The sequence below is a fragment of the Haliotis cracherodii genome, unplaced genomic scaffold (genome assembly GCF_022045235.1).
Source record: "Haliotis cracherodii isolate W230 unplaced genomic scaffold, xgHalCrac1.p SCAF_2, whole genome shotgun sequence".
Taxonomy (NCBI): Eukaryota; Metazoa; Mollusca; class Gastropoda; order Lepetellida; family Haliotidae; genus Haliotis; species Haliotis cracherodii.
In genome coordinates this window covers 75,775,108-75,798,660 of record NW_027266275.1, presented here as the reverse complement: position 1 = coordinate 75,798,660, position 23,553 = coordinate 75,775,108, and the positions used below count along the sequence as shown (strand labels likewise).

At 44.5% G+C, this 23,553-nt stretch overlaps 1 protein-coding gene across 1 annotated transcript in view; it reads right to left on the bottom strand.

Moving 5' to 3' along the window:
* The window catches only part of LOC139468527 (bone morphogenetic protein 3-like), a 55,068-nt gene extending 41,146 nt beyond the window's left edge, over positions 1-13,922 (bottom strand). The window contains exon 1 of the mRNA XM_071250539.1: positions 13,197-13,922. Within this exon, the coding sequence (XP_071106640.1) occupies positions 13,197-13,494 (298 nt within the window). The 5' untranslated portion in view covers positions 13,495-13,922. The remainder of the gene's footprint in view (positions 1-13,196) is intronic.
* Positions 13,923-23,553: the final 9,631 nt, after the last annotated feature.

Below are 23,553 nucleotides of genomic sequence, written 5' to 3'. Positions count from 1 at the left end.
TATGGTAAGTCTCTCTTACAAATCCTAACCGAAAACCCCAGAAAATACCCAAGCAAGTTTTCAATACTTTGGTAAGTCTAGATTTCCTAAGGTTGGGTAACTAAATAAATTAATAAATTCCCCGGTCCCCTTTTCTATGATGTATTAAAACATAACTGAAAACATTTTTATTTCATTTCAGTGATTAAATGTTAGTCAGCATTCTTGTGTGAGGTTTAGGTATTCTCAAGGCTTTGGTGGCAGTGTTCTCCACTGGCTAACGCTCAATCGATAACAGAAAACGTTCGGTATCCCAAGAAACGGCCACAACACGTTGAGTACTGAACATCCTAAATCAAACTACATTTTCAAAGGCTCCCTTGAGAAAGGAAAATATCGACATTCATCACAAAAAATACAAGTCGACACATTTGATCTCGCATCGATCAAATAATTTTATACAAACATATTTTTTGTGAAGAAAGTATACAGCAGGAACGCGTGATCTGGTTGTAGATGGCAACACAAAATGCTATCGGTGTCTTTCTGATATACATTTATTATGCTGAGAGTGTGTTATGTCTTTTCGAAAAAGTCAGCTAATGCGTTTAAGACTACAGTAATTATTATCTTTCGCGCGTAATTTATTTCTGTGTGTATGTCGACATCCTACGTCGACTATTAACGCGCGTGTGTGGCTTTGTTGATTGTTTACCCAGCGTATATAGGTCGGTGTTTAATGCAGCCTCGCCGTTCTATTTGCAACCTCCTGATGGGTTCAGCGTACTGTTCCGATGTGTTAAACCCGTCACCTTACCATCCGGGACTTTATCTGCTGAAATTATAATCAACGATTCATTTCTGTGATTCTCTCGAGACTTTGGGGCCAGCTTAACAACGGTAAACATGCCCTGGAATGTTGGCTTCTCCCCCGAAACACGGTATGTGGAGATACATCCACGAGACACATGAAACGTTCCGAAATTTAACGTTTCGAGATGAAAAATATGATCATCGGTACAGTGAACTTTATCAGTTGAAAATTAAGGAGAGTGTGTCATATTAATTACGTCTGCACGTTGTATGGAATGAATTTAAATAAGTATTACATCTACAGCATTGGGGTAGTCTATTTGTCATATTGATTGAACATAATAAACTAGTTTGTTTTACAAATATAAATGGATTTCCTGAAAATATGAGTTTTGAATATGATATGGCCGTCCATTGCTGCAGCGGACGGAGATCATCAGTGTTTATTAATATGTAGGCCCACTCATGTGTGACATCAGTTGGTGTCAGTCTTCCCCTGCCCATTTGGCATAAATCGGTATCATATAATAACTCTCTGCCCAATCTAAGGGACAGCCATCCCTGTCAGGGCGCCTGTATGCATGGCGCTAACGGCAGCACGTTAATATCCCAACACCCCTCACCCTTCTCCATCCCGCACCCACAAAAATTTCGCTATCTTTGATACATGTATCCCTACCCCAGACCAAACCATGCTTTCCCTGATACACGCCTCCCTAACCGCGACCAAGCCCTCGCCACCCCTGACGCCTCTCTATCCCCGACCAAACCCTGATACACGCCTCTCTATCCCCGACCAAGCTCTCGCCACACCTGACGCCTCCCTGCCCCCGACCAAACCCTCGCTATCCCTGATATACATCTCCCTACCCCTGACCAAACCCTCGCTATCCCAGATACACATCTCCCTACCCCCGACCAAGCCCTCGCTACCCTGACATCTCCCTAGGCCCGACCAAACCCTCGCTACCGCTGACGTCATCCTACCCCCGACCAAACCCTCGCTATCCCTGATACACATCTCCCTACCCCCGACCAAACCCTCGCTCTCCGTCCCGCCTCCCTAATACACAGTTCGAGGGTATCCTGAGTCTGCCCTGGTCTGTTTTACACATCTCTGTTCCGTCAGTACAGTTCAAGTACAATGTTCAGACTTCAAACAGCCATGGTATGTTTGAGATGTTCCCTAGAGATCATGAGGCGAACATCAGCCACTAACAGTGTTCCCATCTCAGAGTTGTGTAGCGTAACACCTACGTTGTGCTTAACCAGATAATGCTAGGTCCGGCCTTCCATGGCGGAGGGGCGGTCGGGTAGCCTTGTGATTAAAGTTTTCGTTCGTCACGCCGAAGACCTGGGTTCGATTCCCCATATGAGTACAATGGTGAAGCCCATTTCTGGCGTCTCCCGCCGTGATATTGCTGGCATACTGCTAAAAGCGGCGTAAAACAATACTCACTCACTTCCATAGTGGCCTTGAGTCGTGTACGTAACGGGATGCATTGCTGTACATTTGAAACGTTAGATTTCATCATGAACTAGAAATCATTAAAAAAAACTTACAATTTGTATATCTATTATGCAGTTGGTATTTTGCTAGTTATTATAAAGTAATAATGAACAACATACATAATGCTCTTACTGGACGCCACTGCCGACTGTCATTGCCCATTGATCTCAAGTTGTACTGTGTTGAACTTTAGCCTGTTTCTGACAATCTGGTGGCAAAATGGAAACTACCCACCGATCCGCAAATAAATAATGACTGCTTTTCTGTGGTGTGGTCCTATAAACCTTTCATATTTCCATAATATGTCAACAATTGACGCGACTTCCTGCATCCGTGAGGCCATTAAAGATGGTAGGTATCGCGGCAATACTCGCCACAGCGTTCTTCCCTACACTCCCTGTGTGGAGCTTGTGTGGTCTATAGGGGAAAGCTGATTGAAGAGCTTTAATCGTATAGTGCGAGACATCATTAAGCACTAAATGTTCTCTTTGAAAGGTTTTCAGCATGACTTAGGATATTTATATCCCAGTGTCACTGTGTGATAGTTGAATATTCCAATAGTCCGTGAATAACACATATACATGATTTAACTCTTACATTCGATTATGACTATCAATGTGTCGCTAATGACATACCTGTCCATCCTCTTTTTAGATAACATTCCCTACCTACCCTCACAAGCAATGGTCATATCCATCTTCCTGTATACCCCGGTACATGTCATCGGGGTGATATATTCCTGTATATCTCCCTCTATCCTGATGATATAAACTCACCCCTTTGGTATAATCATATATTCCCCCAAGCCCTGACAACGTACCCGTATATTTCCCATTACCACGTTGACACCTGTATATCTTACAAAACATCATGATATACCCCCACTACCTATGATGATATACCCCTATATATCTCACCAACACTGATCATATACAACTGTATATCTCACTAACAATGATTATTTACAGCGGTATATTCCGCAAAACCCTGATGATATATCTCCACTAACACTGATGATATACCTCCACTAACACTGATGCTATACCTCCACTAACACTGATGCTATACCTCCACTAACACTGATGCTATACCTCCACTAACACCGATAGTAAGCCTCTGCATATCACACTAATATAGACAAAGGCCTCCTACACTTGTCAGATGTTTATATGCACTTGAAGGAAGGGACTTTGTCCATCAGTCAGGTGTTTATATGCACTTGAAGGAAGGGAGTTTGTCCTTCAGTCAGGTGTTTATATGCACTTGAAGGAAGGGAGTTTGTCCACCAGTCAGATGTTTATATCCACTTGAAGGAAGGGACTTTATCCATCAGTCAGATATTTATATGCACTTGAAGAAAGGGACTTTGTCCTTCAGTCAGATGTTTAAATGCACTTGAAGGAAGGGAGTTTGTCCACCAGTCAGATGTTTATATCCACTTGAAGGAAGGGACTTTGTCCTTCAGTCAGATATTTATATGCACTTGAAGGAAGGGAGTTTGTCCACCAGTCAGATGTTTATATCCACTTGAAGGAAGGGAGTTTGTCCTTCAGTCAGATGTTTATATCCCCTTGAAGAAAGGGACTTTGTCCTTCAGTCAGATGTTTATATGCACTTGAAGGAAGGGAGTTTGTCCACCAGTCAGATGTTTATATCCACTTGAAGGAAGGGACTTTATCCATCAGTCAGATATTTATATGCACTTGAAGAAAGGGACTTTGTCCTTCAGTCAGGTGTTTATATGCACTTGAAGGAAGGGAGTTTGTCCACCAGTCAGATGTTTATATCCACTTGAAGAAAGGGACTTTGTCCTTCAGTCAGGTGTTTATATGCACTTGAAGGAAGGGACTTTGTCCACCAGTCAGATGTTTATATCCACTTGAAGGAAGGGACTTTATCCATCAGTCAGATATTTATATGCACTTGAAGAAAGGGACTTTGTCCTTCAGTCAGGTGTTTACATGCACTTGAAGGAAGGGACTTTATCCATCAGTCAGATGTTTATATCCACTTGAAGGAAGGGACTTTATCCATCAGTCAGGTGTTTATATGCACTTGAAGAAAGGGACTTTGTCCTTCAGTCAGGTGTTTATATGCACTTGAAGGAAGGGAGTTTGTCCACCAGTCAGATGTTTATATCCACTTGAAGAAAGGGACTTTGTCCTTCAGTCAGGTGTTTATATGCACTTGAAGGAAGGGACTTTGTCCACCAGTCAGATGTTTATATCCACTTGAAGGAAGGGACTTTATCCATCAGTCAGATATTTATATGCACTTGAAGAAAGGGACTTTGTCCTTCAGTCAGGTGTTTATATGCACTTGAAGGAAGGGAGTTTGTCCACCAGTCAGATATTTATATGCACTTGAAGAAAGGGACTTTGTCCTTCAGTCAGGTGTTTACATGCACTTGAAGGAAGGGACTTTATCCATCAGTCAGATGTTTATATCCACTTGAAGGAAGGGACTTTATCCATCAGTCAGGTGTTTATATGCACTTGAAGAAAGGGACTTTGTCCTTCAGTCAGGTGTTTATATGCACTTGAAGGAAGGGAGTTTGTCCACCAGTCAGATGTTTATATCCACTTGAAGAAAGGGACTTTGTCCTTCAGTCAGGTGTTTATATGCACTTGAAGGAAGGGACTTTGTCCACCAGTCAGATGTTTATATCCACTTGAAGGAAGGGACTTTATCCATCAGTCAGATATTTATATGCACTTGAAGAAAGGGACTTTGTCCTTCAGTCAGGTGTTTATATGCACTTGAAGGAAGGGAGTTTGTCCACCAGTCAGATGTTTATATCCACTTGAAGGAAGGGACTTTATCCATCAGTCAGATATTTATATGCACTTGAAGAAAGGGACTGTGTCCTTCAGTCAGGTGTTTATATGCACTTGAAGGAAGGGAGTTTGTCCACCAGTCAGATGTTTATATCCACTTGAAGGAAGGGACTTTATCCATCAGTCAGATATTTATATGCACTTGAAGAAAGGGACTTTGTCCTTCAGTCAGGTGTTTATATGCACTTGAAGGAAGGGAGTTTGTCCTTCAGTCAGATGTTTATATGCACTTGAAGGAAGGGAGTTTGTCCTTCAGTCAGATGTTTATATCCACTTGAAGGTAGGGACTTTATCCATCAGTCAGATATCTATATGCACTTGAAAGAAGGGACTTTGTCCATCAGTCAGCTGTTTATATGCACTTGAAGAAAGGGACTTTGTCCTTCAGTCAGGTGTTTATATGCACTTGAAGGAAGGGAGTTTGTCCACCAGTCAGATGTTTATATCCACTTGAAGGAAGGGACTTTATCCATCAGTCAGATATTTATATGCACTTGAAGAAAGGGACTTTGTCCTTCAGTCAGGTGTTTATATGCACTTGAAGGAAGGGAGTTTGTCCTTCAGGCAGATGTTTATATGCACTTGAAGGAAGGGAGTTTGTCCACCAGTCAGATGTTTATATCCACTTGAAGGTAGGGACTTTATCCATCAGTCAGATATCTATATGCACTTGAAAGAAGGGACTTTGTCCTTCAGTCAGGTGTTTATATGCACTTGAAGAAAGGGACTTTGTCCTTCAGTCAGGTGTTTATATGCACTTGAAGGAAGGGAGTTTGTCCATCAGTTAGATGTTTATATGCACTTGAAGGAAGGGACTTTGTTCATCAGTTAGATGTTTATATGCACATGAAAGAAGGACGTCGTACTCTGGAGTCAGATATTTGTATGTATATTAGCCAGATATGTATATGCACGAGAAGGGCACGCTGGTATATCGTCAGAATACAAGAACATTCACGCTAGATATTTTGAGATGTGCGCGAAGCTAACATTCTCGCTACATATACTACCTGGCATAACCACAAGGTTCGCAATGGGAATCTGCTAAACCACAGCTTCTCGCCACCTCGGGTGACTAATACCATGTTGTGAAGACGAAGGGTATTGTTTCACACCACCACGAGTCCTCTGACACCATCGTGCTATAGCGGGGTGTTTTGTCCCTCCCGTGACAGACAGCGCACACTGACACGGACCCAGCAGTCGTACACGCTCCCCACCCGACTAAGAGTGTCCTCGCACCTGTACATCACCCTAGTTACGACTGATGTCCAGCTTACCTGGTGGACTCATACGGCGGTAGGCCTATAGTCGTTAAAGCATTACACGACTGTTACATGGAGTACGTCTTAGCTACAAACAGGTGTTAGGTTAACTGCGCCGTCACCAACCAGTAGTGTCAAACGATGCACAGGTGCGCTGATACGCTAAAAAACTTTCGTTTGAACTGGCGGATAACATTATATATTCTAGGTATAAGTTTGTTTTTGTGAGAGCAATAGCCTCTAGTTTATATAGTAGCTGTAATAACTAGCTTTTTGATAAAAGTAATGTTGTTGTCGACGGGTAATAAAAAGAACATTAATACTAATATTTCCACCTAATTCCGTCCCGATAATAACTAGGCGTGTTGCCTGATGGACAGGTAAACAGTGGGCAGGTGTTTCTGGTTCATGACGAAGTATTTGCTGACGCTCAGGTAATCACCTCATCCTCACTTAATACCCAGGTCCCTGAAACCTACACCTGCTTCATATAGGTAACATGCAGGTGTTCTGATAACCAACCGTGAGGCAGGGTCGTCCTGTGTGACAGTAACATGGATCTCACGACACAGGTGTTTGGTGATTTCCCGGAGTCCCTGTCGGCCTTGACCCCTGTCTTCTCACCGTTGCACACACCTGGCGATGGCGAGCTGATCTGTGAGTCTGGGTATAACACCCACACAAACCTGACTGGGGCGAGCTGATCTGTGACTCAAGGTATAACACCTGCAAACACCTGACTAGGGCGAGCTGATCTGTGACTTTGTGTATGACACCTGCACACACCTGACTAGTGCGAGCTGATCTGTGACTGACTATCACACCTGAACACACCTGACTAGGGCGAGCTGATCTGTGACTCTGGGTATAGCACCTGCACACACCTGACCAGGACAAGCTGATCTGTGACTGACTATAACACCTGCACACACCTGACCAGGACGAGCTGATGTGTGAGAGACTGTAACACCTGCACACACCTGACCAGGACAAGCTGATCTGTGACTGACTATAACACCTGCACTAACCTGACTAGTGCGAGCTGATCTGAGAATCTGGGTATAACACCTGCACACAACTGACCAGGACGAGCTGATGTGTGAGAGACTGTAACACCTGCACACACCTGACTAGGGCGAGCTGATCTGAGACTCTGGGTATAACACCTGCACACACCTGACCAGGACGAGCTGATGTGTGAGAGACTGTAACACCTGCACACACCTGACTAGGGCGAGCTGATCTGTGACTGACTATAACACCTGCACACAGCTGACCAGGACAAGCTGATCTGTGACTGACTATAACACCTGCACACACCTGACTAGGGCGAGCTGATGTGTGAGAGACTGTAACACCTGCACACACCTGACCAGGACGAGCTGATGTGTGAGAGACTGTAACACCTGAACACACCTGACTAGGGCGAGCTGATGTGTGAGAGACTGTAACACCTGAACACACCTGACTAGGGCGAGCTGATGTGTGAGAGACTGTAACACCTGCACACACCTGACTAGGGCGATCTGATGTGTGAGAGACTGTAACACCTGCACACACCTGACTAGGGCGAGCTGATGTGTGAGAGACTGTAACACCTGAACACACCTGACTAGGGCGAGCTGATGTGTGAGAGACTGTAACACCTGCACACACCTGACTAGGGCGAGCTGATGTGTGAGAGACTGTAACACCTGCACACACCTGACTAGGGCGAGCTGATCTGAGACTCTGGGTATAACACCTGCACACACCTGACCAGGACGAGCTGATGTGTGAGAGACTGTAACACCTGCACACACCTGACTAGGGCGAGCTGATGTGTGTGAGACTGTAACACCTGCACACACCTGACTAGGGCGAGCTGATCTGAGACTCTGGGTATAACACCTGCACACGCCCGACCAGGACAAGCTGATGTGAGATCTAGTTAACAACAGTCCACCGTATTGGGAGATCGTTGTTCTGAGCAGCAAGCTCCGGTAACATACGTGATGCAGTCCGCTTGATAACCTACACATAATCATGGTTGTCGTTATTCTTTAAGCTTCACTGACGACAAAGCCTTTTACGTGCACCTCCTGAACAGCTCACTGTACGCACGCTAGTGCTCGGGTCCCTCATATGTTAATGTACAGGTGAAGGGTAAAGACAGATTATACCAACGTTAGCCTCTTGTGGTATGTCAAGGGGATTAAGGTATTTGATAATTCATGCGGTTAGCTACCTTATGCTTCTGTATGGTTTCCTTTGGCGGCAAATACCAGGACCAAGTCTGGGTTATGGTTGCTAATTTCGGTGAGGTTTAACATGTGGTACTGTGGTCGGGAACAGGGGTTTTACCAACGCCATTTGCAGGGGAAAGTTTGGGACATTCCGTGAGAAATGTGGCATTGTATAATTGCATGGAACAAGAGGTTGATCAACACCATGAAGGGTAACGGTTGAGACTATCAATGAGACCTGTAACACGGTATTGTGGGCGACGATACACGCCAACAGCAGGGTAGCGGTTGAGACTATCAATGAGACCTGTAACACGGTATTGTGGGGGACGATACACGCCAACAGCGGTGTAACGGTTGAGACACCCAATGTGACCTGTAACACTGTATTGTGGGGGCGATACACGCCAACAGCGGGGTAACGGTTGAGACTATCAATGAGATCTGTAACACGGTATTGTGGAGGCGATACACGCCAACAGCGGGGTAACGGTTGAGACTATCAATGAGACCTGTAACACGGTATTGTGGGCGACGATACACGCCATCAGCGGGGTAACGGTTGAGACTATCAATGGGACCTCTAACACGTTATTGTGGACGAGGATACACGCCAACAGCAGGCAAACGGTTGAAGCTTTCAATGAGACCTGTAACACTGAATTATCGGCGAGAACAGGGGTTTCATCCCAACCACAACACGGGTAATATGTATGTTAGTAAATACCACAACAATTGCCGCCTTTGGAGGTGTTTGTTTAGAAATGAAATCCACCACAGAACCAATAGCAAAGGAATGTGTATGGTTAACTGGGTTAAGTCCATTCACCGTTTCAACCTCAATGTTTGTAAACTTCGATTCCATAGATAAATACGTTTTTTTATGAATACCAGGAGCCAATATAAACAAGCTGTGTAAAACTTCATCTGGCCAGCCTGTGTTTGTAGGTGTATTTATATCGTGTTTAACTGCGGCGACTTCAGTCGCCATAAGGGCAGTCAGCAGCCTCATCCCTTCCCCTCAACATCAACAACTGCTATAAGGCCATACGCGCTTTCCCAAGGTCTTGAGGGAGGGGAAAGGTGGGAAGATGGCTCTAATGAAAGTAAGAGCTCGGACTTCCGAGGGGGCGGTGGTGGAAGGGGGGACGGGCGCACTCACCCACCCCCGAACCACAATGGCACCTAACCCGTACCATATGCGGGCAATAATACGCGGCAAAGTGCCCAAGCATAAATCATATCTGCTTTATGGAATCATAACTGCATAGAGTCGTAGGGACAGAATTAGACAGGACTTCGCATGACCCACCGCCACCCCTACCCTACCCCATCCCTCACGTACGCACGCCCGCACGCGCGCGCGCACGCACGCACGCACACACGCACGCACGCTCGCGCGCGCGTAGGTGTAACCGGCGTCATATTGTGACGGAAGAAGAAACCAGAACCTTCCAGGGACAGGAAGTGATGAGTCGGTTTAAACCGTCCTTTTAAATCAAGACAAGAGAAAGTACACGTTTGGACCATCCGGTCCTACAAGACTCAGAAGTACCCGCAATTGCCATCCGGTCCTACAAGACTCAGAAGTACCCGCAATTGCCATCCGGTCCTACAAGACTCAGAAGTACCCGCAATTGCCATCCGGTCCTACAAGACTCAGAAGTACCCGCAATTGCCATCCAGTCCTACAAGACTCAGAAGTACCCGCAATTGCCATCCGGTCCTAAGACGGTCAGAGGACAAAATCGCCAGATCTACTCGGCCCTACAAGGCGTAGGAAGAAACAACCGATACGTTCCTTGAAGACAGAGGAAGAACCCATCTATCCACCCAGCCCTACCTGACAGAGGAAATATAATGCTAGTCCACCCGAACCCTGAGGACACCCGGCCGTTCGTGCACAGCGGCGCGACAATCCCATTGGTTGCGATAAGCGAGCCACACACTAAGGTAACTGTTTCTCACGCAGGCTTTAACACACACGCACGCACGGACGCACGCACGCACGCACGCACGCACACACACACACACATACGCACGCACGCACGCACACTACCCCATACCTCCCCCTGAACATACAAGTTTAGCAACATAATGATCTCCGTTATATATCAACGTGCAGTTTACCTTAAAACAAATCCAACATCTGTTTTATTCAAATCTGTACAACAGAACACTGATATAGAACACTGTGTCCTTTCAGTCGCCGCTTTACCGTTTGCAGTTTAGGATTCATAAGAATATCATACCTTCCAACAACCCCGTTCAGATATATTGTCGTTACCTGTGCACACCTGAGCCTTCAGCTATGCTACTTCCTCAGCCATCTGTTCCACCGGGCCTGTCACTCACAGTAACATCAGATATAAACACATGCACTATCTCCACTTCATGCGTTTATTTACTGATTACCTTCATCCCGACAACACTTCTTGATCGTCATGTCAGAAGCTGCCTTAATCAGCGTTACAAACACGTGCGTAGCTGGAGATTACTTTATCTATCAAACCGTTTTTTCTCTAATCAACTAGACTTTAACACATCTAATGCCCGTCAAAGAGTGTATATTTTAAACACGGAGATTCCTTATCACATTTAATGTTATTTTCTGCTATACCTACACAAATTGGATTTTAATACGACAGCTTATTTATCCAGATTTCTTCAGCGATTTCCACATCTGCAACGGTCGTGTAGGCGTCATTAGCTAAACGGTTATATTAAACACGTGCAGCACGAGACAAGCTCTAATTATTTGGAATATTTGACGGGGATTTATATTCGATGAAAGCGATACTGGGAAAGCATAAAATACGACATCATAATTCATGCACAATCGTCCTATCAACCATCTCAGTGGAGGAAAAAATTCTCCGGCGCTTATATCCAAGTCGACAGATTTGCAGCGGTTATGGATATATATATTGACGCCGTACTAATTTTTAAGAAGATAGGATCATTGGGTATGAATTGTAGGTTCGGTGCTTGTTGTTTTGCGACAACATGTCGTTTTCAATTTCCTTGTCATAATGCCGTCTCCGTTGAGGGTATCCCTTGGGCACGACTGCCTATAACTATCATAAGTACACTGGTGCCTTGGGGGCAGGGGAACGCAGACAGACGAGGCCGCACGGTGGAAGGGGTGGGGATTTGACACAGTCGGACTACAACAAAATGCGCAGGGATCTTTCTTCTGTCTAGTCATCTTTCTCTTTGATGGAGGAAGAAAAAATGTTTCAACCTTTGTCAGCAACAGGCGGTGATGAGTTATGTTACTTGATGTGAAATATCAAAAGTAGAATTACGCATACTGATATTAAATTGACAGAATTATTCAGAAATACTATTCTTATACACAAACAATTTTTCACTTAATTTTACAATTTATTGTAAAAATCAAAAATCTCATTTAATAATCCTTATATGGATAATTAGCATGTGTAAATTTCATTTATGTCAATGTGGCACATTTATTAGATTTTAAAATAATATTTTTTCAAATCTATTCAAGAAAACGGTAAATCGCTTTATGGTAATTTTGACATATGATTATCTAAAAGAATATTAATTAAGTTTGATGGAAAAATGTAGGCTAACTTTGAAGTGTTACAATATACTTTGAATCTAATCTGTATTACTAATTCCACAGCCCGGCTCGCCGGTAGAGAGTGTGGGGTACACTTCAAAGAGACTTCGCATCAGGCAGGTAATACATGAACAAGCAGTGGATGACTGGTTACATTATTCAGCACCTGGGGAAATCGCACTGGATTAAACAGTATGCATCATCGACTCGGTTGCTTCTCAACAAAACACAATTTGCGTAAAAAACAAGTTTCAATAAAGACACTTGAGGACAAGTACACATCTGTGACAGGAAACCATGTTGTAACGAACACACGCCGTACTCCTCCGTACGGATGGTTTACTAATTACCACGTACGTATATTTTAACACCGGTCTTTCATCGTTTAACCGTATAATATTTTTAAAGGATCCACTTGCTGTGAAATTAAGACCCCAATTACGTATATACTACATTGAAGAGATTTATACACTAACGAGACATCTGGGCTGTGTGTACTTGTTTTTTTCTACGGTACCTTTTGACACATCTAAAGTACTTGCCATCTACCCCCTGACACCCGATTTGTTGGGTTGCTCTGATAGGAGTGGGGGACGGGTACGTGTACAGCCCACTAATCTTCGACATTCAGTTTCTACCACACATTGGAGCCCTTAACGTTCTCACATTACAACCGCTAGATTCGGAGAGGAGGGAGGGTAACGCTCACGTGAAAAGAAACATGACCCCCGGGGGTCCGTGTCGCCGATTTACTCCAAAGTGTTCATCTCCCTTATAATCACCCCCACCATGTGGACGAGCATCTGAAAAAGTGTAAATCCTGCCATTCTGTTGGGCTTACACACCGGCAAATTGTCAGTGTTAAATGAACGGAGTACAAAGGTAGGCAGATAGGCCTGTAATTAGCCCGTCATTAACAGGTGTAATGTGGAGCCGTCGGTTACCACTAAATGAGCAGTTATAGAGCTTGTTACAAACCTATTTCTGCGTGAAGGCTCCTCACAGTGTTCCCCAGCAACTCTTCTTGGTGACTCTCACTGAATTTGTATTTTTCGTACAGATCCAAAATGTACTTGGGTGGGTTGGTTTCTTTTTCGTATGGATTTGGTATCTTTCTGGATGGCTTTGGGGGGGTGCTTGTGAAGCCGAGTAGCTTCCTCACGGCCTCGTGCAATAGAATGTTTTTCCCTGCATCGATGTTCGATCCTTGATCCTTAGTCACAACATAGTGAAATAATATGTACACAAAAATCACCAAACACGATGGATTTTTCATTTTGAAAATTCAACAGACTTCATCCAGTACCATAAAACATAGCAAGAATCTCCTCATCCAGAAACAATTTTCCTGGTGGACAAAGTCGCCCACAGCGCTTAGTACATTTCACGTCACAATTAGATTGTGAGATTTAGACATACTGTGTATGCGGTCTATTAGCTGGCTATTTGGTATGCGTCCATGGGGAGAGAAAAACAACGTGTTTACTCCAGGTGGGTTAATCTCGAAATTTGTGAATCAAATTCTAGACGTTCACAATTTAAATCCTGCGCGTCCAAGTTGTCAAAACTTGAGAAAAGTTTGCACGTAACGACTGAAGCAGCGAAACACCTGTCCCGTGAAAAAACAATAGAGAACCACTTTTCTTCTCGGCACTTGTGAGCCTTACTCCTTACTCCTCCAGTGGCGGCCTACTATGCTTCTTTTACACGTCAAAAGCTGAGTGAATGCGCCCAACGCAAGCCCCGCCCCCTCGCGGCCAGTGGCGACAGTGAGAACGAGAGCGGTTTAGCAGCACGGTAGTAAGCATACGATCTCTGCAGCAGGAGACGAATGTGTGCTGTAGTCGGCTACGGCCGCCCAAGCATACACTCGCTATCTCCGCAGGCCAGAAGACCAGCCGACGCACGGCGTTTATACGTTAGGCGACGGACGCTGAAACAGTAATGTAGGTAGCGAGCACGGTCTGCATGACTGACAGAACACACAGCTAAAGCTGGCATCTGTCTCTCTCCGAGGACAGCGGATCCTTCAAGGTGTAGTCCAGCCTACAGTTTTATGGCAGGGCTGTAATCCCTGCTGGTGTTTAATAGAAAACCTGGTGGGTTGGAAAACAATGAATGTGTTTACAGATGCTGACGCTGGCTGAACTGAGAGACTGCTTTTTTCCTGATAGTATCAGTAAGGGGAATGTTTTCTAAAAGGGTTGTGTAATTTCCCCTCTGTGTACTATATGTTTCATCACCGTATAGAAATATTTTCATTTTCTTAAGATAATTTTCCCGAGCATCAATGTGGATCCCGTCATGGCATAATAGAAAGTCTAAACATGTCTGGCCTGGGTGGAAGGTGTATGGCTGGATCAGAGAGCGTCACTCCGCACCCCCTCCCCGGGGAGACTCGCTGTCACCGTACATGGTCCAACCCACTACCACCCAACGCTCACCACAGCGCACGACTTGGAAGAGAAAAAACTTTTCATGTATCTAACCTCGGAGTTGTTTGCTAAACAAATCTTACTTCAGATACCAAACGCAAAACATTTGTAAAACGTCAAGATAATCATTGTTTGATTTTTTGTTTGTAATATATCACACGATAATGGCACATAAATAGGTAACTGGTGGGTATGGCGGTACAGGCTACCTTTCTGTTATGAACGCAAAAATGACCTGGCGTTGATTTTGCGCCAATCTCGCAGTCACATTATCGTGTTTGCAGTCCAGTGATATCAAATTTACGCTCCCCCGAGAGATAACATGTACGTTATTCAATTGTATAAAATTGGTTAGTCCTGCCAATTAGAAGACACTCGGTTAAGTACATGTCACTGGGAATAGTCTTCGTGGCATGCAATGCCCTCATTTATTCGTTGTGTTCCTCCCCGTGGGAATCCGGGTTACAATAATTTCCCAGTGACATATGCTTCTAGGAGGCGACAGAATGGATCGGGTGGTCATGCTCGGCGACAGGCTGATAGCGGTCAGCGTACCCTGACGGCGTGGGTGTGCTTATAATATCAAACACTGGTTGGTCTCGTCCAGGTTCGATGTTTCACAGGCTGCCCCCATATAGTTGGAATATTGCTGACTGCGTGCGTCTACTCTCACTGTCGATAACATCACAACTGATATACTGCTGCACATCTAGCCTCTACATTCATAGCCTCTCACACTGTCAATCCTGGCCAACCCTTTCCCTGTCTCCTGTCAATCCTGGCCAACCCTTTCCCTGACTACTGTCAATCCTGGCCAACCCTTTCCCTGACTACTGTCAATCCTGGTCAATCCTTTCCCTGACTACTGTCAATCCTGGCCAACCCTTTCCCTGACTACTGTCAATCCTGCCACATCCTTTCCCTGCCTTCGGCCAATACTGGCCAACCCTTTCCCTGACTACTGTCAATCCTGGCCAACCCTTTCCCTGACTACTGTCAATCCTGGCCAACCCTTTCCCTGACTACTGTCAATCCTGGCCAACCCTTTCCCTGACTACTGTCAATCCTGCCACATCCTTTCCCTGCCTTCGGCCAATCCTGCCTAACCAAACTCTTTTCCTGCCTACTGTCAATCCTCCCAAACCCTTTCTCTGCCTTCTGTCAATCCTGCCCAACCCTTTCCCTGCTTAATGTCAATCCTGGCCAACCCTTTCCCTGCCTACTGTCAATCCTGGCCAACCCTTTCCCTGACTACTGTCAATCCTGGCAAACCCTTTCCATGCCTACTGTCAATCCTTGCCAACCCTTTCCCTGCCTACTGTCAATCCTTGCCAACCCTTTCCCTGCCTACTGTCAATCCTTGCCAACCCTTTCCCTGCCTTCTGTCAATCCTTGCCAACCCTTTCCCTGCCTACTGTCAATCCTTGCCAACCCTTTCCCTGCCTACTGTCAATCCTGGCCAACCCTTTCCCAGCCTTCTGTCAATCCTGCCCAAGCATACCCTTTCCCTGCCTACTGTCAGTTCTGGCCTAACCCTTTCCCTGCCTTCTGTCACGCCCGTTAATGTTAGCAAGAGCCGATTAAATGCTAAACTTGGGGTATGACAATGTGAGATCTCACTGATTGTATAACCGGAGCCCGACGGTTTGCCCGTCCAGATTCAGTCAATAACAAGGCCTTGTAATGCTGAAACGACGTTCATTGAGTAACTCACTCCTTCAGACGGGCACACCTGGCAGCCACCCTTCTCCTCCTCCCTCCCTCCCCCCTCTTCCCCACAACCCGACTTCCCTCTACCCCCCCCCCCCCCCCCCCCCCTTATTGATCTGACTACAGATAAACATTGTCCACAGCGTTCCCAGTGTCTTACGTCTATCTCTCTCTACCTCGTAACCATGAACCTTCCAGTCAACCCCTACCTCAATTGACGTGACATCCCCTACTCTCATTTGTCTCCCCACACAACCCTCCTATACTTCCAGACAAGAGCCAGTTCATTCACAAATAGTTGTTACATGATAAAATACGATATTTATTCGGAGTTAGTGGAGTCGCTGCACTTGGACAAACGTTATCAGATGATATGTCTTGAGGATATGTCCCTAAATCAGCGCTGTCTAATTTGAATAATTTACAATTGAGGACCTATATAGGTGGCGCCTGCACAGGAGGCCGTGTCTTGTGCTCTGTCCTACCTGAGATAAGCGTTTAGGAACCGACCATTTAATATCCTGGGGGTGGCGGGTGGGGTGGATGGGATTGCTTTCTTTTATAAATATAATCAATTTGCCTCAGGTTTTACCCACACAAAATGAAACTGTTCGCTGTTCGCTGTTCGCTGTTCGATTGGGTATAAAAGATGTGTTTTATGATATGACAATATTCGAAAACATATTTTGTCTCTAACGAAAATAATAGGAAGCAGCTATCCCAAACAAACCCACCAAACCTAATCCCCACCCCTCCCTTGCTCAGCCCCATCCCTCTGAACATGGTCGGGAAAACAAAATTTAACCATACTTATCATACAGCTATCATAGAGTGTGGTTAAATGTTTGACATTGTTGACGCAGATACCTTTTACAAAATATTCATTCCGAAATGTCATTTTTACTGATAAGATGTCTGCCATGGTGATCATTAAATCACATTGTTATCAATTTTCAGTTTCGTTAGCTTTGATCACATTTATTCTGTCATACCCCTGCGGAGGTAATTCACAGGCTGGCGACTCAATTCCCGAAACTCGGTCGGCCACTTTTCTCTACCTTGCTGTCACGTTCTCTATAATTTCTTGAGTGACCCAACTTTGTGGGTTACACGAGTACATGGGTCCTAGTTTAACAAGTTTTCCTCAAACGAAATGTGAACTATGCGCGAGAACAAGACCAGCCAACATCAACTCATCCCCGGGATGGAGAATGTAGAACAACTTGGCCTTCGACACATCAGGTCAATTTACTGATCATTAAATCTTCCATGGACGATATGTTTTTAGAATACTCTACTGAACAAACAGATAGGGACAATATGTTTGGAAATATTTCTTACAGTGACGACTGAACACATATTATCATAAAAATATCCCCAAAAATATCCATGATCCCTAATGTTTTGTTCAGTATATTATTTGCTTAGTAAGACAGCTTATGGTTATTAAAAAGGTACACGAACTCACATTTATAAATGTATGTGGGGCTGTTTCAAACCTTGTGCCGCACCTGTGCAATAGGTCTTCGTTGGTACATTAAAGGAGTAGTACGCTCTGCCAATTTGGCTGCCCCATCAAGTTCGATTCAAGTCGTTCACACAACTATTGTTTGTCTGCTACATCAACATTGTATTATGTCTATCAGTACCATATTTACAAAGAATCAATAATCTATCTTCACACATGGAACCGTCTACAACGTGTGATCTAGACTCCACGTGGGCTTCAGACTGTGACAGTCTCTGTCAAAGAAGCGACTACCTTCATCCGGTGGTGTATGACAAAATCAACCTTTTTGCGTTCATCTGCATTTGACTCTTTGAATACTCGACAATTACTGATGAATACTCGAATGGTATCAGACAGCGTGATGATTCCACCTGCCACCGACACACCTGTTCACGTGTCTAGTCTGAACATTTTAGCATTATTACGCGAGGTCACGTGACCATACGCGTGCGGCTATGGAATATTAATGTTATATATTTTGGGGTTTTTTGTTTGTTGTTTAACGCCATATTCAGCAATATTACATTACATGACGTCGGTCTGGATCAGACAATCCAGTGATTGACATCATGAGTATCGATCTGCGCAATTTGGTATCGATGACATGCATCAACCAAGTCAGCGAGCCTGACCACCCGATCCTGTCAGTCGCCGTTTACTTCAGGCAAGGGTTGCTGAAGACCAAACCTACCAGGGATCTTGAGTAATAACATCACGTGTTACCGAAGCATGACTATCGAGTTGAACTTCGGCCCACTCGGCTAATTCCGCTAGAATGATTCTTCGGGCAGCAATGAAGGTGCAGTGATGTGAATTCAATGGAAACCACGTAACGCCGCATTTATTTCGTATAAATGAACAACCGTCTTTTAACATCATATATGGGTTTTTTTAAGAACAAAGAAAAAGGAAACAGTTTGAATAGTTATTTAATAAGTGTGAGGTTCACGACTTCTGCTCATGTGATCACGTGATCGAGTTCCAATATGGATTCCTGTCAGTGTTGGCCGAGGTCCGAGAGTCGGACGGAGCCGATCCTTCTGTATCGATGTTCTATCATTCAGAAGATACACACATGTAAAGGACAACTGTCGCTTTGTGAAGTAAATGTCGTCACATTAATTCTCTGGATACCCTCCGCTTTACAGTCACAACCAGCAGTTCTAATGGCATCCCCCGAGTCAAAATTAGCCTCGTCCGCCGTTGATGACGTCATGACCATACAGTGCGTCGTATCACGAATAACAAGTAAACATATAAACAGGTGATAATGCCAACAAATACCAGGCCAAATGGGATATTTCACATGTTCAGAGCGTCGCGTTTTTCACGAAAATATTGTTCAGTGCAAATTCTCGAAAGGTAAATATTTTTGTTCAATATTGTCTTAGATGGCAGAGATTCTCTTAGATACTCTTTCTAAGAGCTGAGAGTACACCCAGGACAGAAAGACCAATCCCGGGGAGTTGGCGGGGAAGCAAAGATGAAGAAAGTGAAAGGTCACTTCCGTGCTGTAATAGACTTGCACAAGTCTCCAAGGCAATAATTATTCGTTTAAATCATAAGTTCTAGATTATTAAAACAATAAGAACAAGTTGCCCTTAGAAGAGACTGGAGTCTTTGTACTATCCACATATATAGACTTGCCTATCATAAGGACACAATTACTACACATCCATGGACCTTTCTTTCAGTACAGTCTTGGAGCAAGGCTTATGCTGTACCCGCTATACCCAATGTCAAAGGTGCTATAATTACAAAGAATCCAAGCCAGTTTTCGTTTTATGTAACAAATGGTAAAATAATCAATATGTGGGTACCCGAGTGTTGAAATGGACTTTTCTGAAAGGCATTGAATTTTTCAAACGGAGACGTATATAAAGCTACACTGTGACGATTGTCTGGTTTGGCTTAATCATCCCTTGGAGCAAAGTAAATATATTCGAAGCACCACATTTCTATATATTGTTTTCCTACTGATTGTCGTGATACTGTCATGATGACCGGAAAGGTTACAGATCTATCGACCGAGCCTGGCACATACATACGTGTGCAAAGGAGTGGAACAGGTGCGTGTTCTGCATGCAACTTCGATACAAGGCTGCCCCTGATTAACCTGAGACGGATATGGGTGAACTCCCTGTGAACCTAACAATTGAAATGAGATGCACATTTGGGGACTTTCATTGACACCGAAATAGCAGTTTCAACACCCTAAACCGGAGATTCATTCTAATTTTCCAAAGAGGGTTGGGAGTGCGGGAGAGTGCCTTTAGTATACAGTGAGTGAGTGAGTGAGTGAGTGAGTGAGTGCGTGAGTGAGTGAGTGAGTGAGTGAGTGAGTGAGTTAGTGGTTGGGTGGGTGGGTGGGTGGGTGAGTGAGTGGGTGAGTGAGTGAGTGTGTGAGTGAGTGAGCTGGGTTCAACGCAGCGTTTGGAAATATTTCAGTTACATCACGGGGTGTCAGTAGCCTACCTAACTACTTGTATCTATCTATATATGTTCTTAGGATGTCTGTAAACGGCCAAGGGATGTTAGTGGCGAGAGCCATACATGGTCCAGGGCTGTATATATTCCAGCGTCGTTGATGGTCTAGGGCTGTATATATTCCAGAGTCGTTGATGGTCTAGGGCTGTATATATTCCAGAGTCGTTGATGGTCTAGGGCTGTATATATTCCAGAGTCGTTGATGGTCTAGGGCTGTATATATTCCAGAGTCGTTGATGGTCTAGGGCTATAGATGACCAATGGTTGTGGATGTTCTTGGGCTGAATATATTCCAGGTGAGTGGATGGTCTAGGGCTGTGTATATTCCAGAGTCGTTGATGGTCTAGGGCTGTATATATTCCAGAGTCGTTGATGGTCTAGGGCTATAGATGACCAATGGTTGTGGATGTTCTTGGGCTGAATATATTCCAGGTGTGTGGATGGTCTAGGGCTGTATATATTCCAGAGTCGTTGATGGTCTAGGGCTATAGATGACCAATGGTTGTGGATGTTCTTGGGCTGAATATATTCCAGGTGAGTGGATGGTCTAGGGCTGTGTATATTCCAGAGTCGTTGATGGTCTAGGGCTGTATATATTCCAGAGTCGTTGATGGTCTAGGGCTATAGATGACCAATGGTTGTGGATGTTCTTGGGCTGAATATATTCCAGGTGTGTGGATGGTCTAGGGCTGTATATATTCCAGAGTCGTTGATGGTCTAGGGCTATAGATGACCAATGGTTGTGGATGTTCTTGGGCTGAATATATTCCAGGTGTGTGGATGGTCTAGGGCTGTATATATTCCAGAGTCGTTGATGGTCTAGGGCTATAGATGACCAATGGTTGTGGATGTTCTTGGGCTGAATATATTCCAGGTGAGTGGATGGTCTAGGGCTGTGTATATTCCAGAGTCGTTGATGGTCTAGGGCTGTATATATTCCAGAGTCGTTGATGGTCTAGGGCTATAGATGACCAATGGTTGTGGATGTTCTTGGGCTGAATATATTCCAGGTGTGTGGATGGTCTAGGGCTGTATATATTCCAGAGTCGTTGATGGTCTAGGGCTATAGATGACCAATGGTTGTGGATGTTCTTGGGCTGAATATATTCCAGGTGTGTGGATGGTCTAGGGATGTGTATATTCCAGAGTCGTTGATGGTCTAGGGCTATAGATGACCCAGGACTGTAGATGTTCTTGGGCTGAATATGTTCCAGGGCTACAGATGACCCAGAGTTGTAGATGTTCCAGAATTGTTGATGGTCTAGCTATAGAGCTATAGATGACCCAGGGTTGTAGATGCTCCAGAATTGTATATGGTCCAGGGTTGAATATGACTCACGGCTATAGCTAGCCCAGGGTTAAAGCTGGTTCAGGGTTATAGTTTTGTCCAGGTCTGTAGAAGTTAGATGGCCCAGAGATGTAGGTGTTCGGGTTTTTAGATGTTCCGGGAATGTGTATGTAAGTGTACCGGATCTGATGCAATACCGTACAAAGAAGCCTTTCACATCACATGTGTATACAGGAGAATACAAATAGCGTCTTATGGTCGAACAGCAATCCGTGATGTTTCATGTTCACTAATTCAAAATGTTTTTTTCTGCAAGTTTGGCAATTACATCTCTGAACACTGACTATCTTGACAATTTCAACTGTAAATTAATGAGTTGACGCAAAACGTTTTCGCCTTATCCAATACACTGTTGATAATACCCCCCGAGGGCACCCCTGGAGTCAGAAAGGTAGTGCTATCATAACCTGACAATGAGGACAATCCACTTAATAAGATTGGCATTCTTACGATACTGAATAACTTCTTCAGATAAACTCACTCAATTACTTTCAACTACGGTGCAAGGGCAAGTATAAACGTTTGTCAGTACGGCCCTCTTTGTACGGAAACACTCGACTGTCGCTCGCTACACCATCCGCTTCATAAAGAAAACACAAAAATATGTTTTATGTTTAATATACAAGGTATTAAACCGCACACTTTGTCGCATACCTGAAACCGGTGGTCCAAGTCCTGCTTGAGAAGGCTCTTGCTTCAGCGGGGTGTCCTCATTGAAGTCACAGAAAGGCCTGGTTGTTCGGTACTGAGATAATCCTCACCTGCATTAATCCGTAAATGAGCTGACTATTAGCATTTCTATAGATGTTCCTTTCACTTTGCTCGAACATGCTCATTTCGAGATGCATTTCCCAGGGTACTTTGCGATCCGTTCCCACTCGCTACTTAGTTTCTCAGCGGGAATCTGCGATTGTGGCACAGTACAGCTTGGCTGCTCGGCGGGTTCTCGTCTTATTGGTATACACAAGATATAATTGTTGGGGTGAGGTATCCCCCTAGAGACATCAGCCCAGTCACTCACAAATGATGTATCTGTGGGAGCCGCACATGCAGCTGAGTAGCCGCATGCGAGTGCGTGTCTCCAATATAATCCCTGCTCCCGACTGTTTTATAGCTATCAAATGAACAGCAATTTCCTTGGCACTCAGTAAAAAAACTTTTAGGTGCACGTTAAGGAACCTCATATCAAAAGATATTCTTTATTTTTCACTTATTTCCCACAAACATACATATTTTTCTTTTTGTTAATGGTGTGTCGTCGCCACATTCCTTCCGCATTTCTATCCTGACTTGATATTTTCGAAGCCATTTTTCAATTCTACGCTACTACAATCTGGTACAGGAACAGCCCTATTCCTGCTAGTATATAAATCTTAAATAAGGTGGTTGGCCACCTTTATATGGATGATAGTTGCTGCATCCTCGCCGAACAAAGGCAGATGGATAGCGTGGTTGTCAGTTTGTTCGCTCGCCACGGGTACATTCCGGGTTCGATTCGCAAATGTGTAGCTTCTCTATGGTGCCGTGATAGTGTGCATTGTGTGTCTTTTGATTCACACCGCACTCAGCAATATTCTAGTTACTTTACTACGACCACTTTCCAATTGATCCGTGAAGATCCGGGTTAGAATAGGTCTTCAGCAACCCATACTTGCCGTAAGAGGCGGCTGTGCTTGTCGTAAGAGGCGTGTAACGGTATCGGATGGTCAGGCTCGCTGACTTGGTTGTTGCATGTCATCGTATCCCAGTTGCGTGGATCGATGCTCATGATGTCAATCACTGGATTGCTTGGTCCAGACTCGATTATTTACAGATATGCGTCATGTAGCTGGAAAAAGTGCGGCG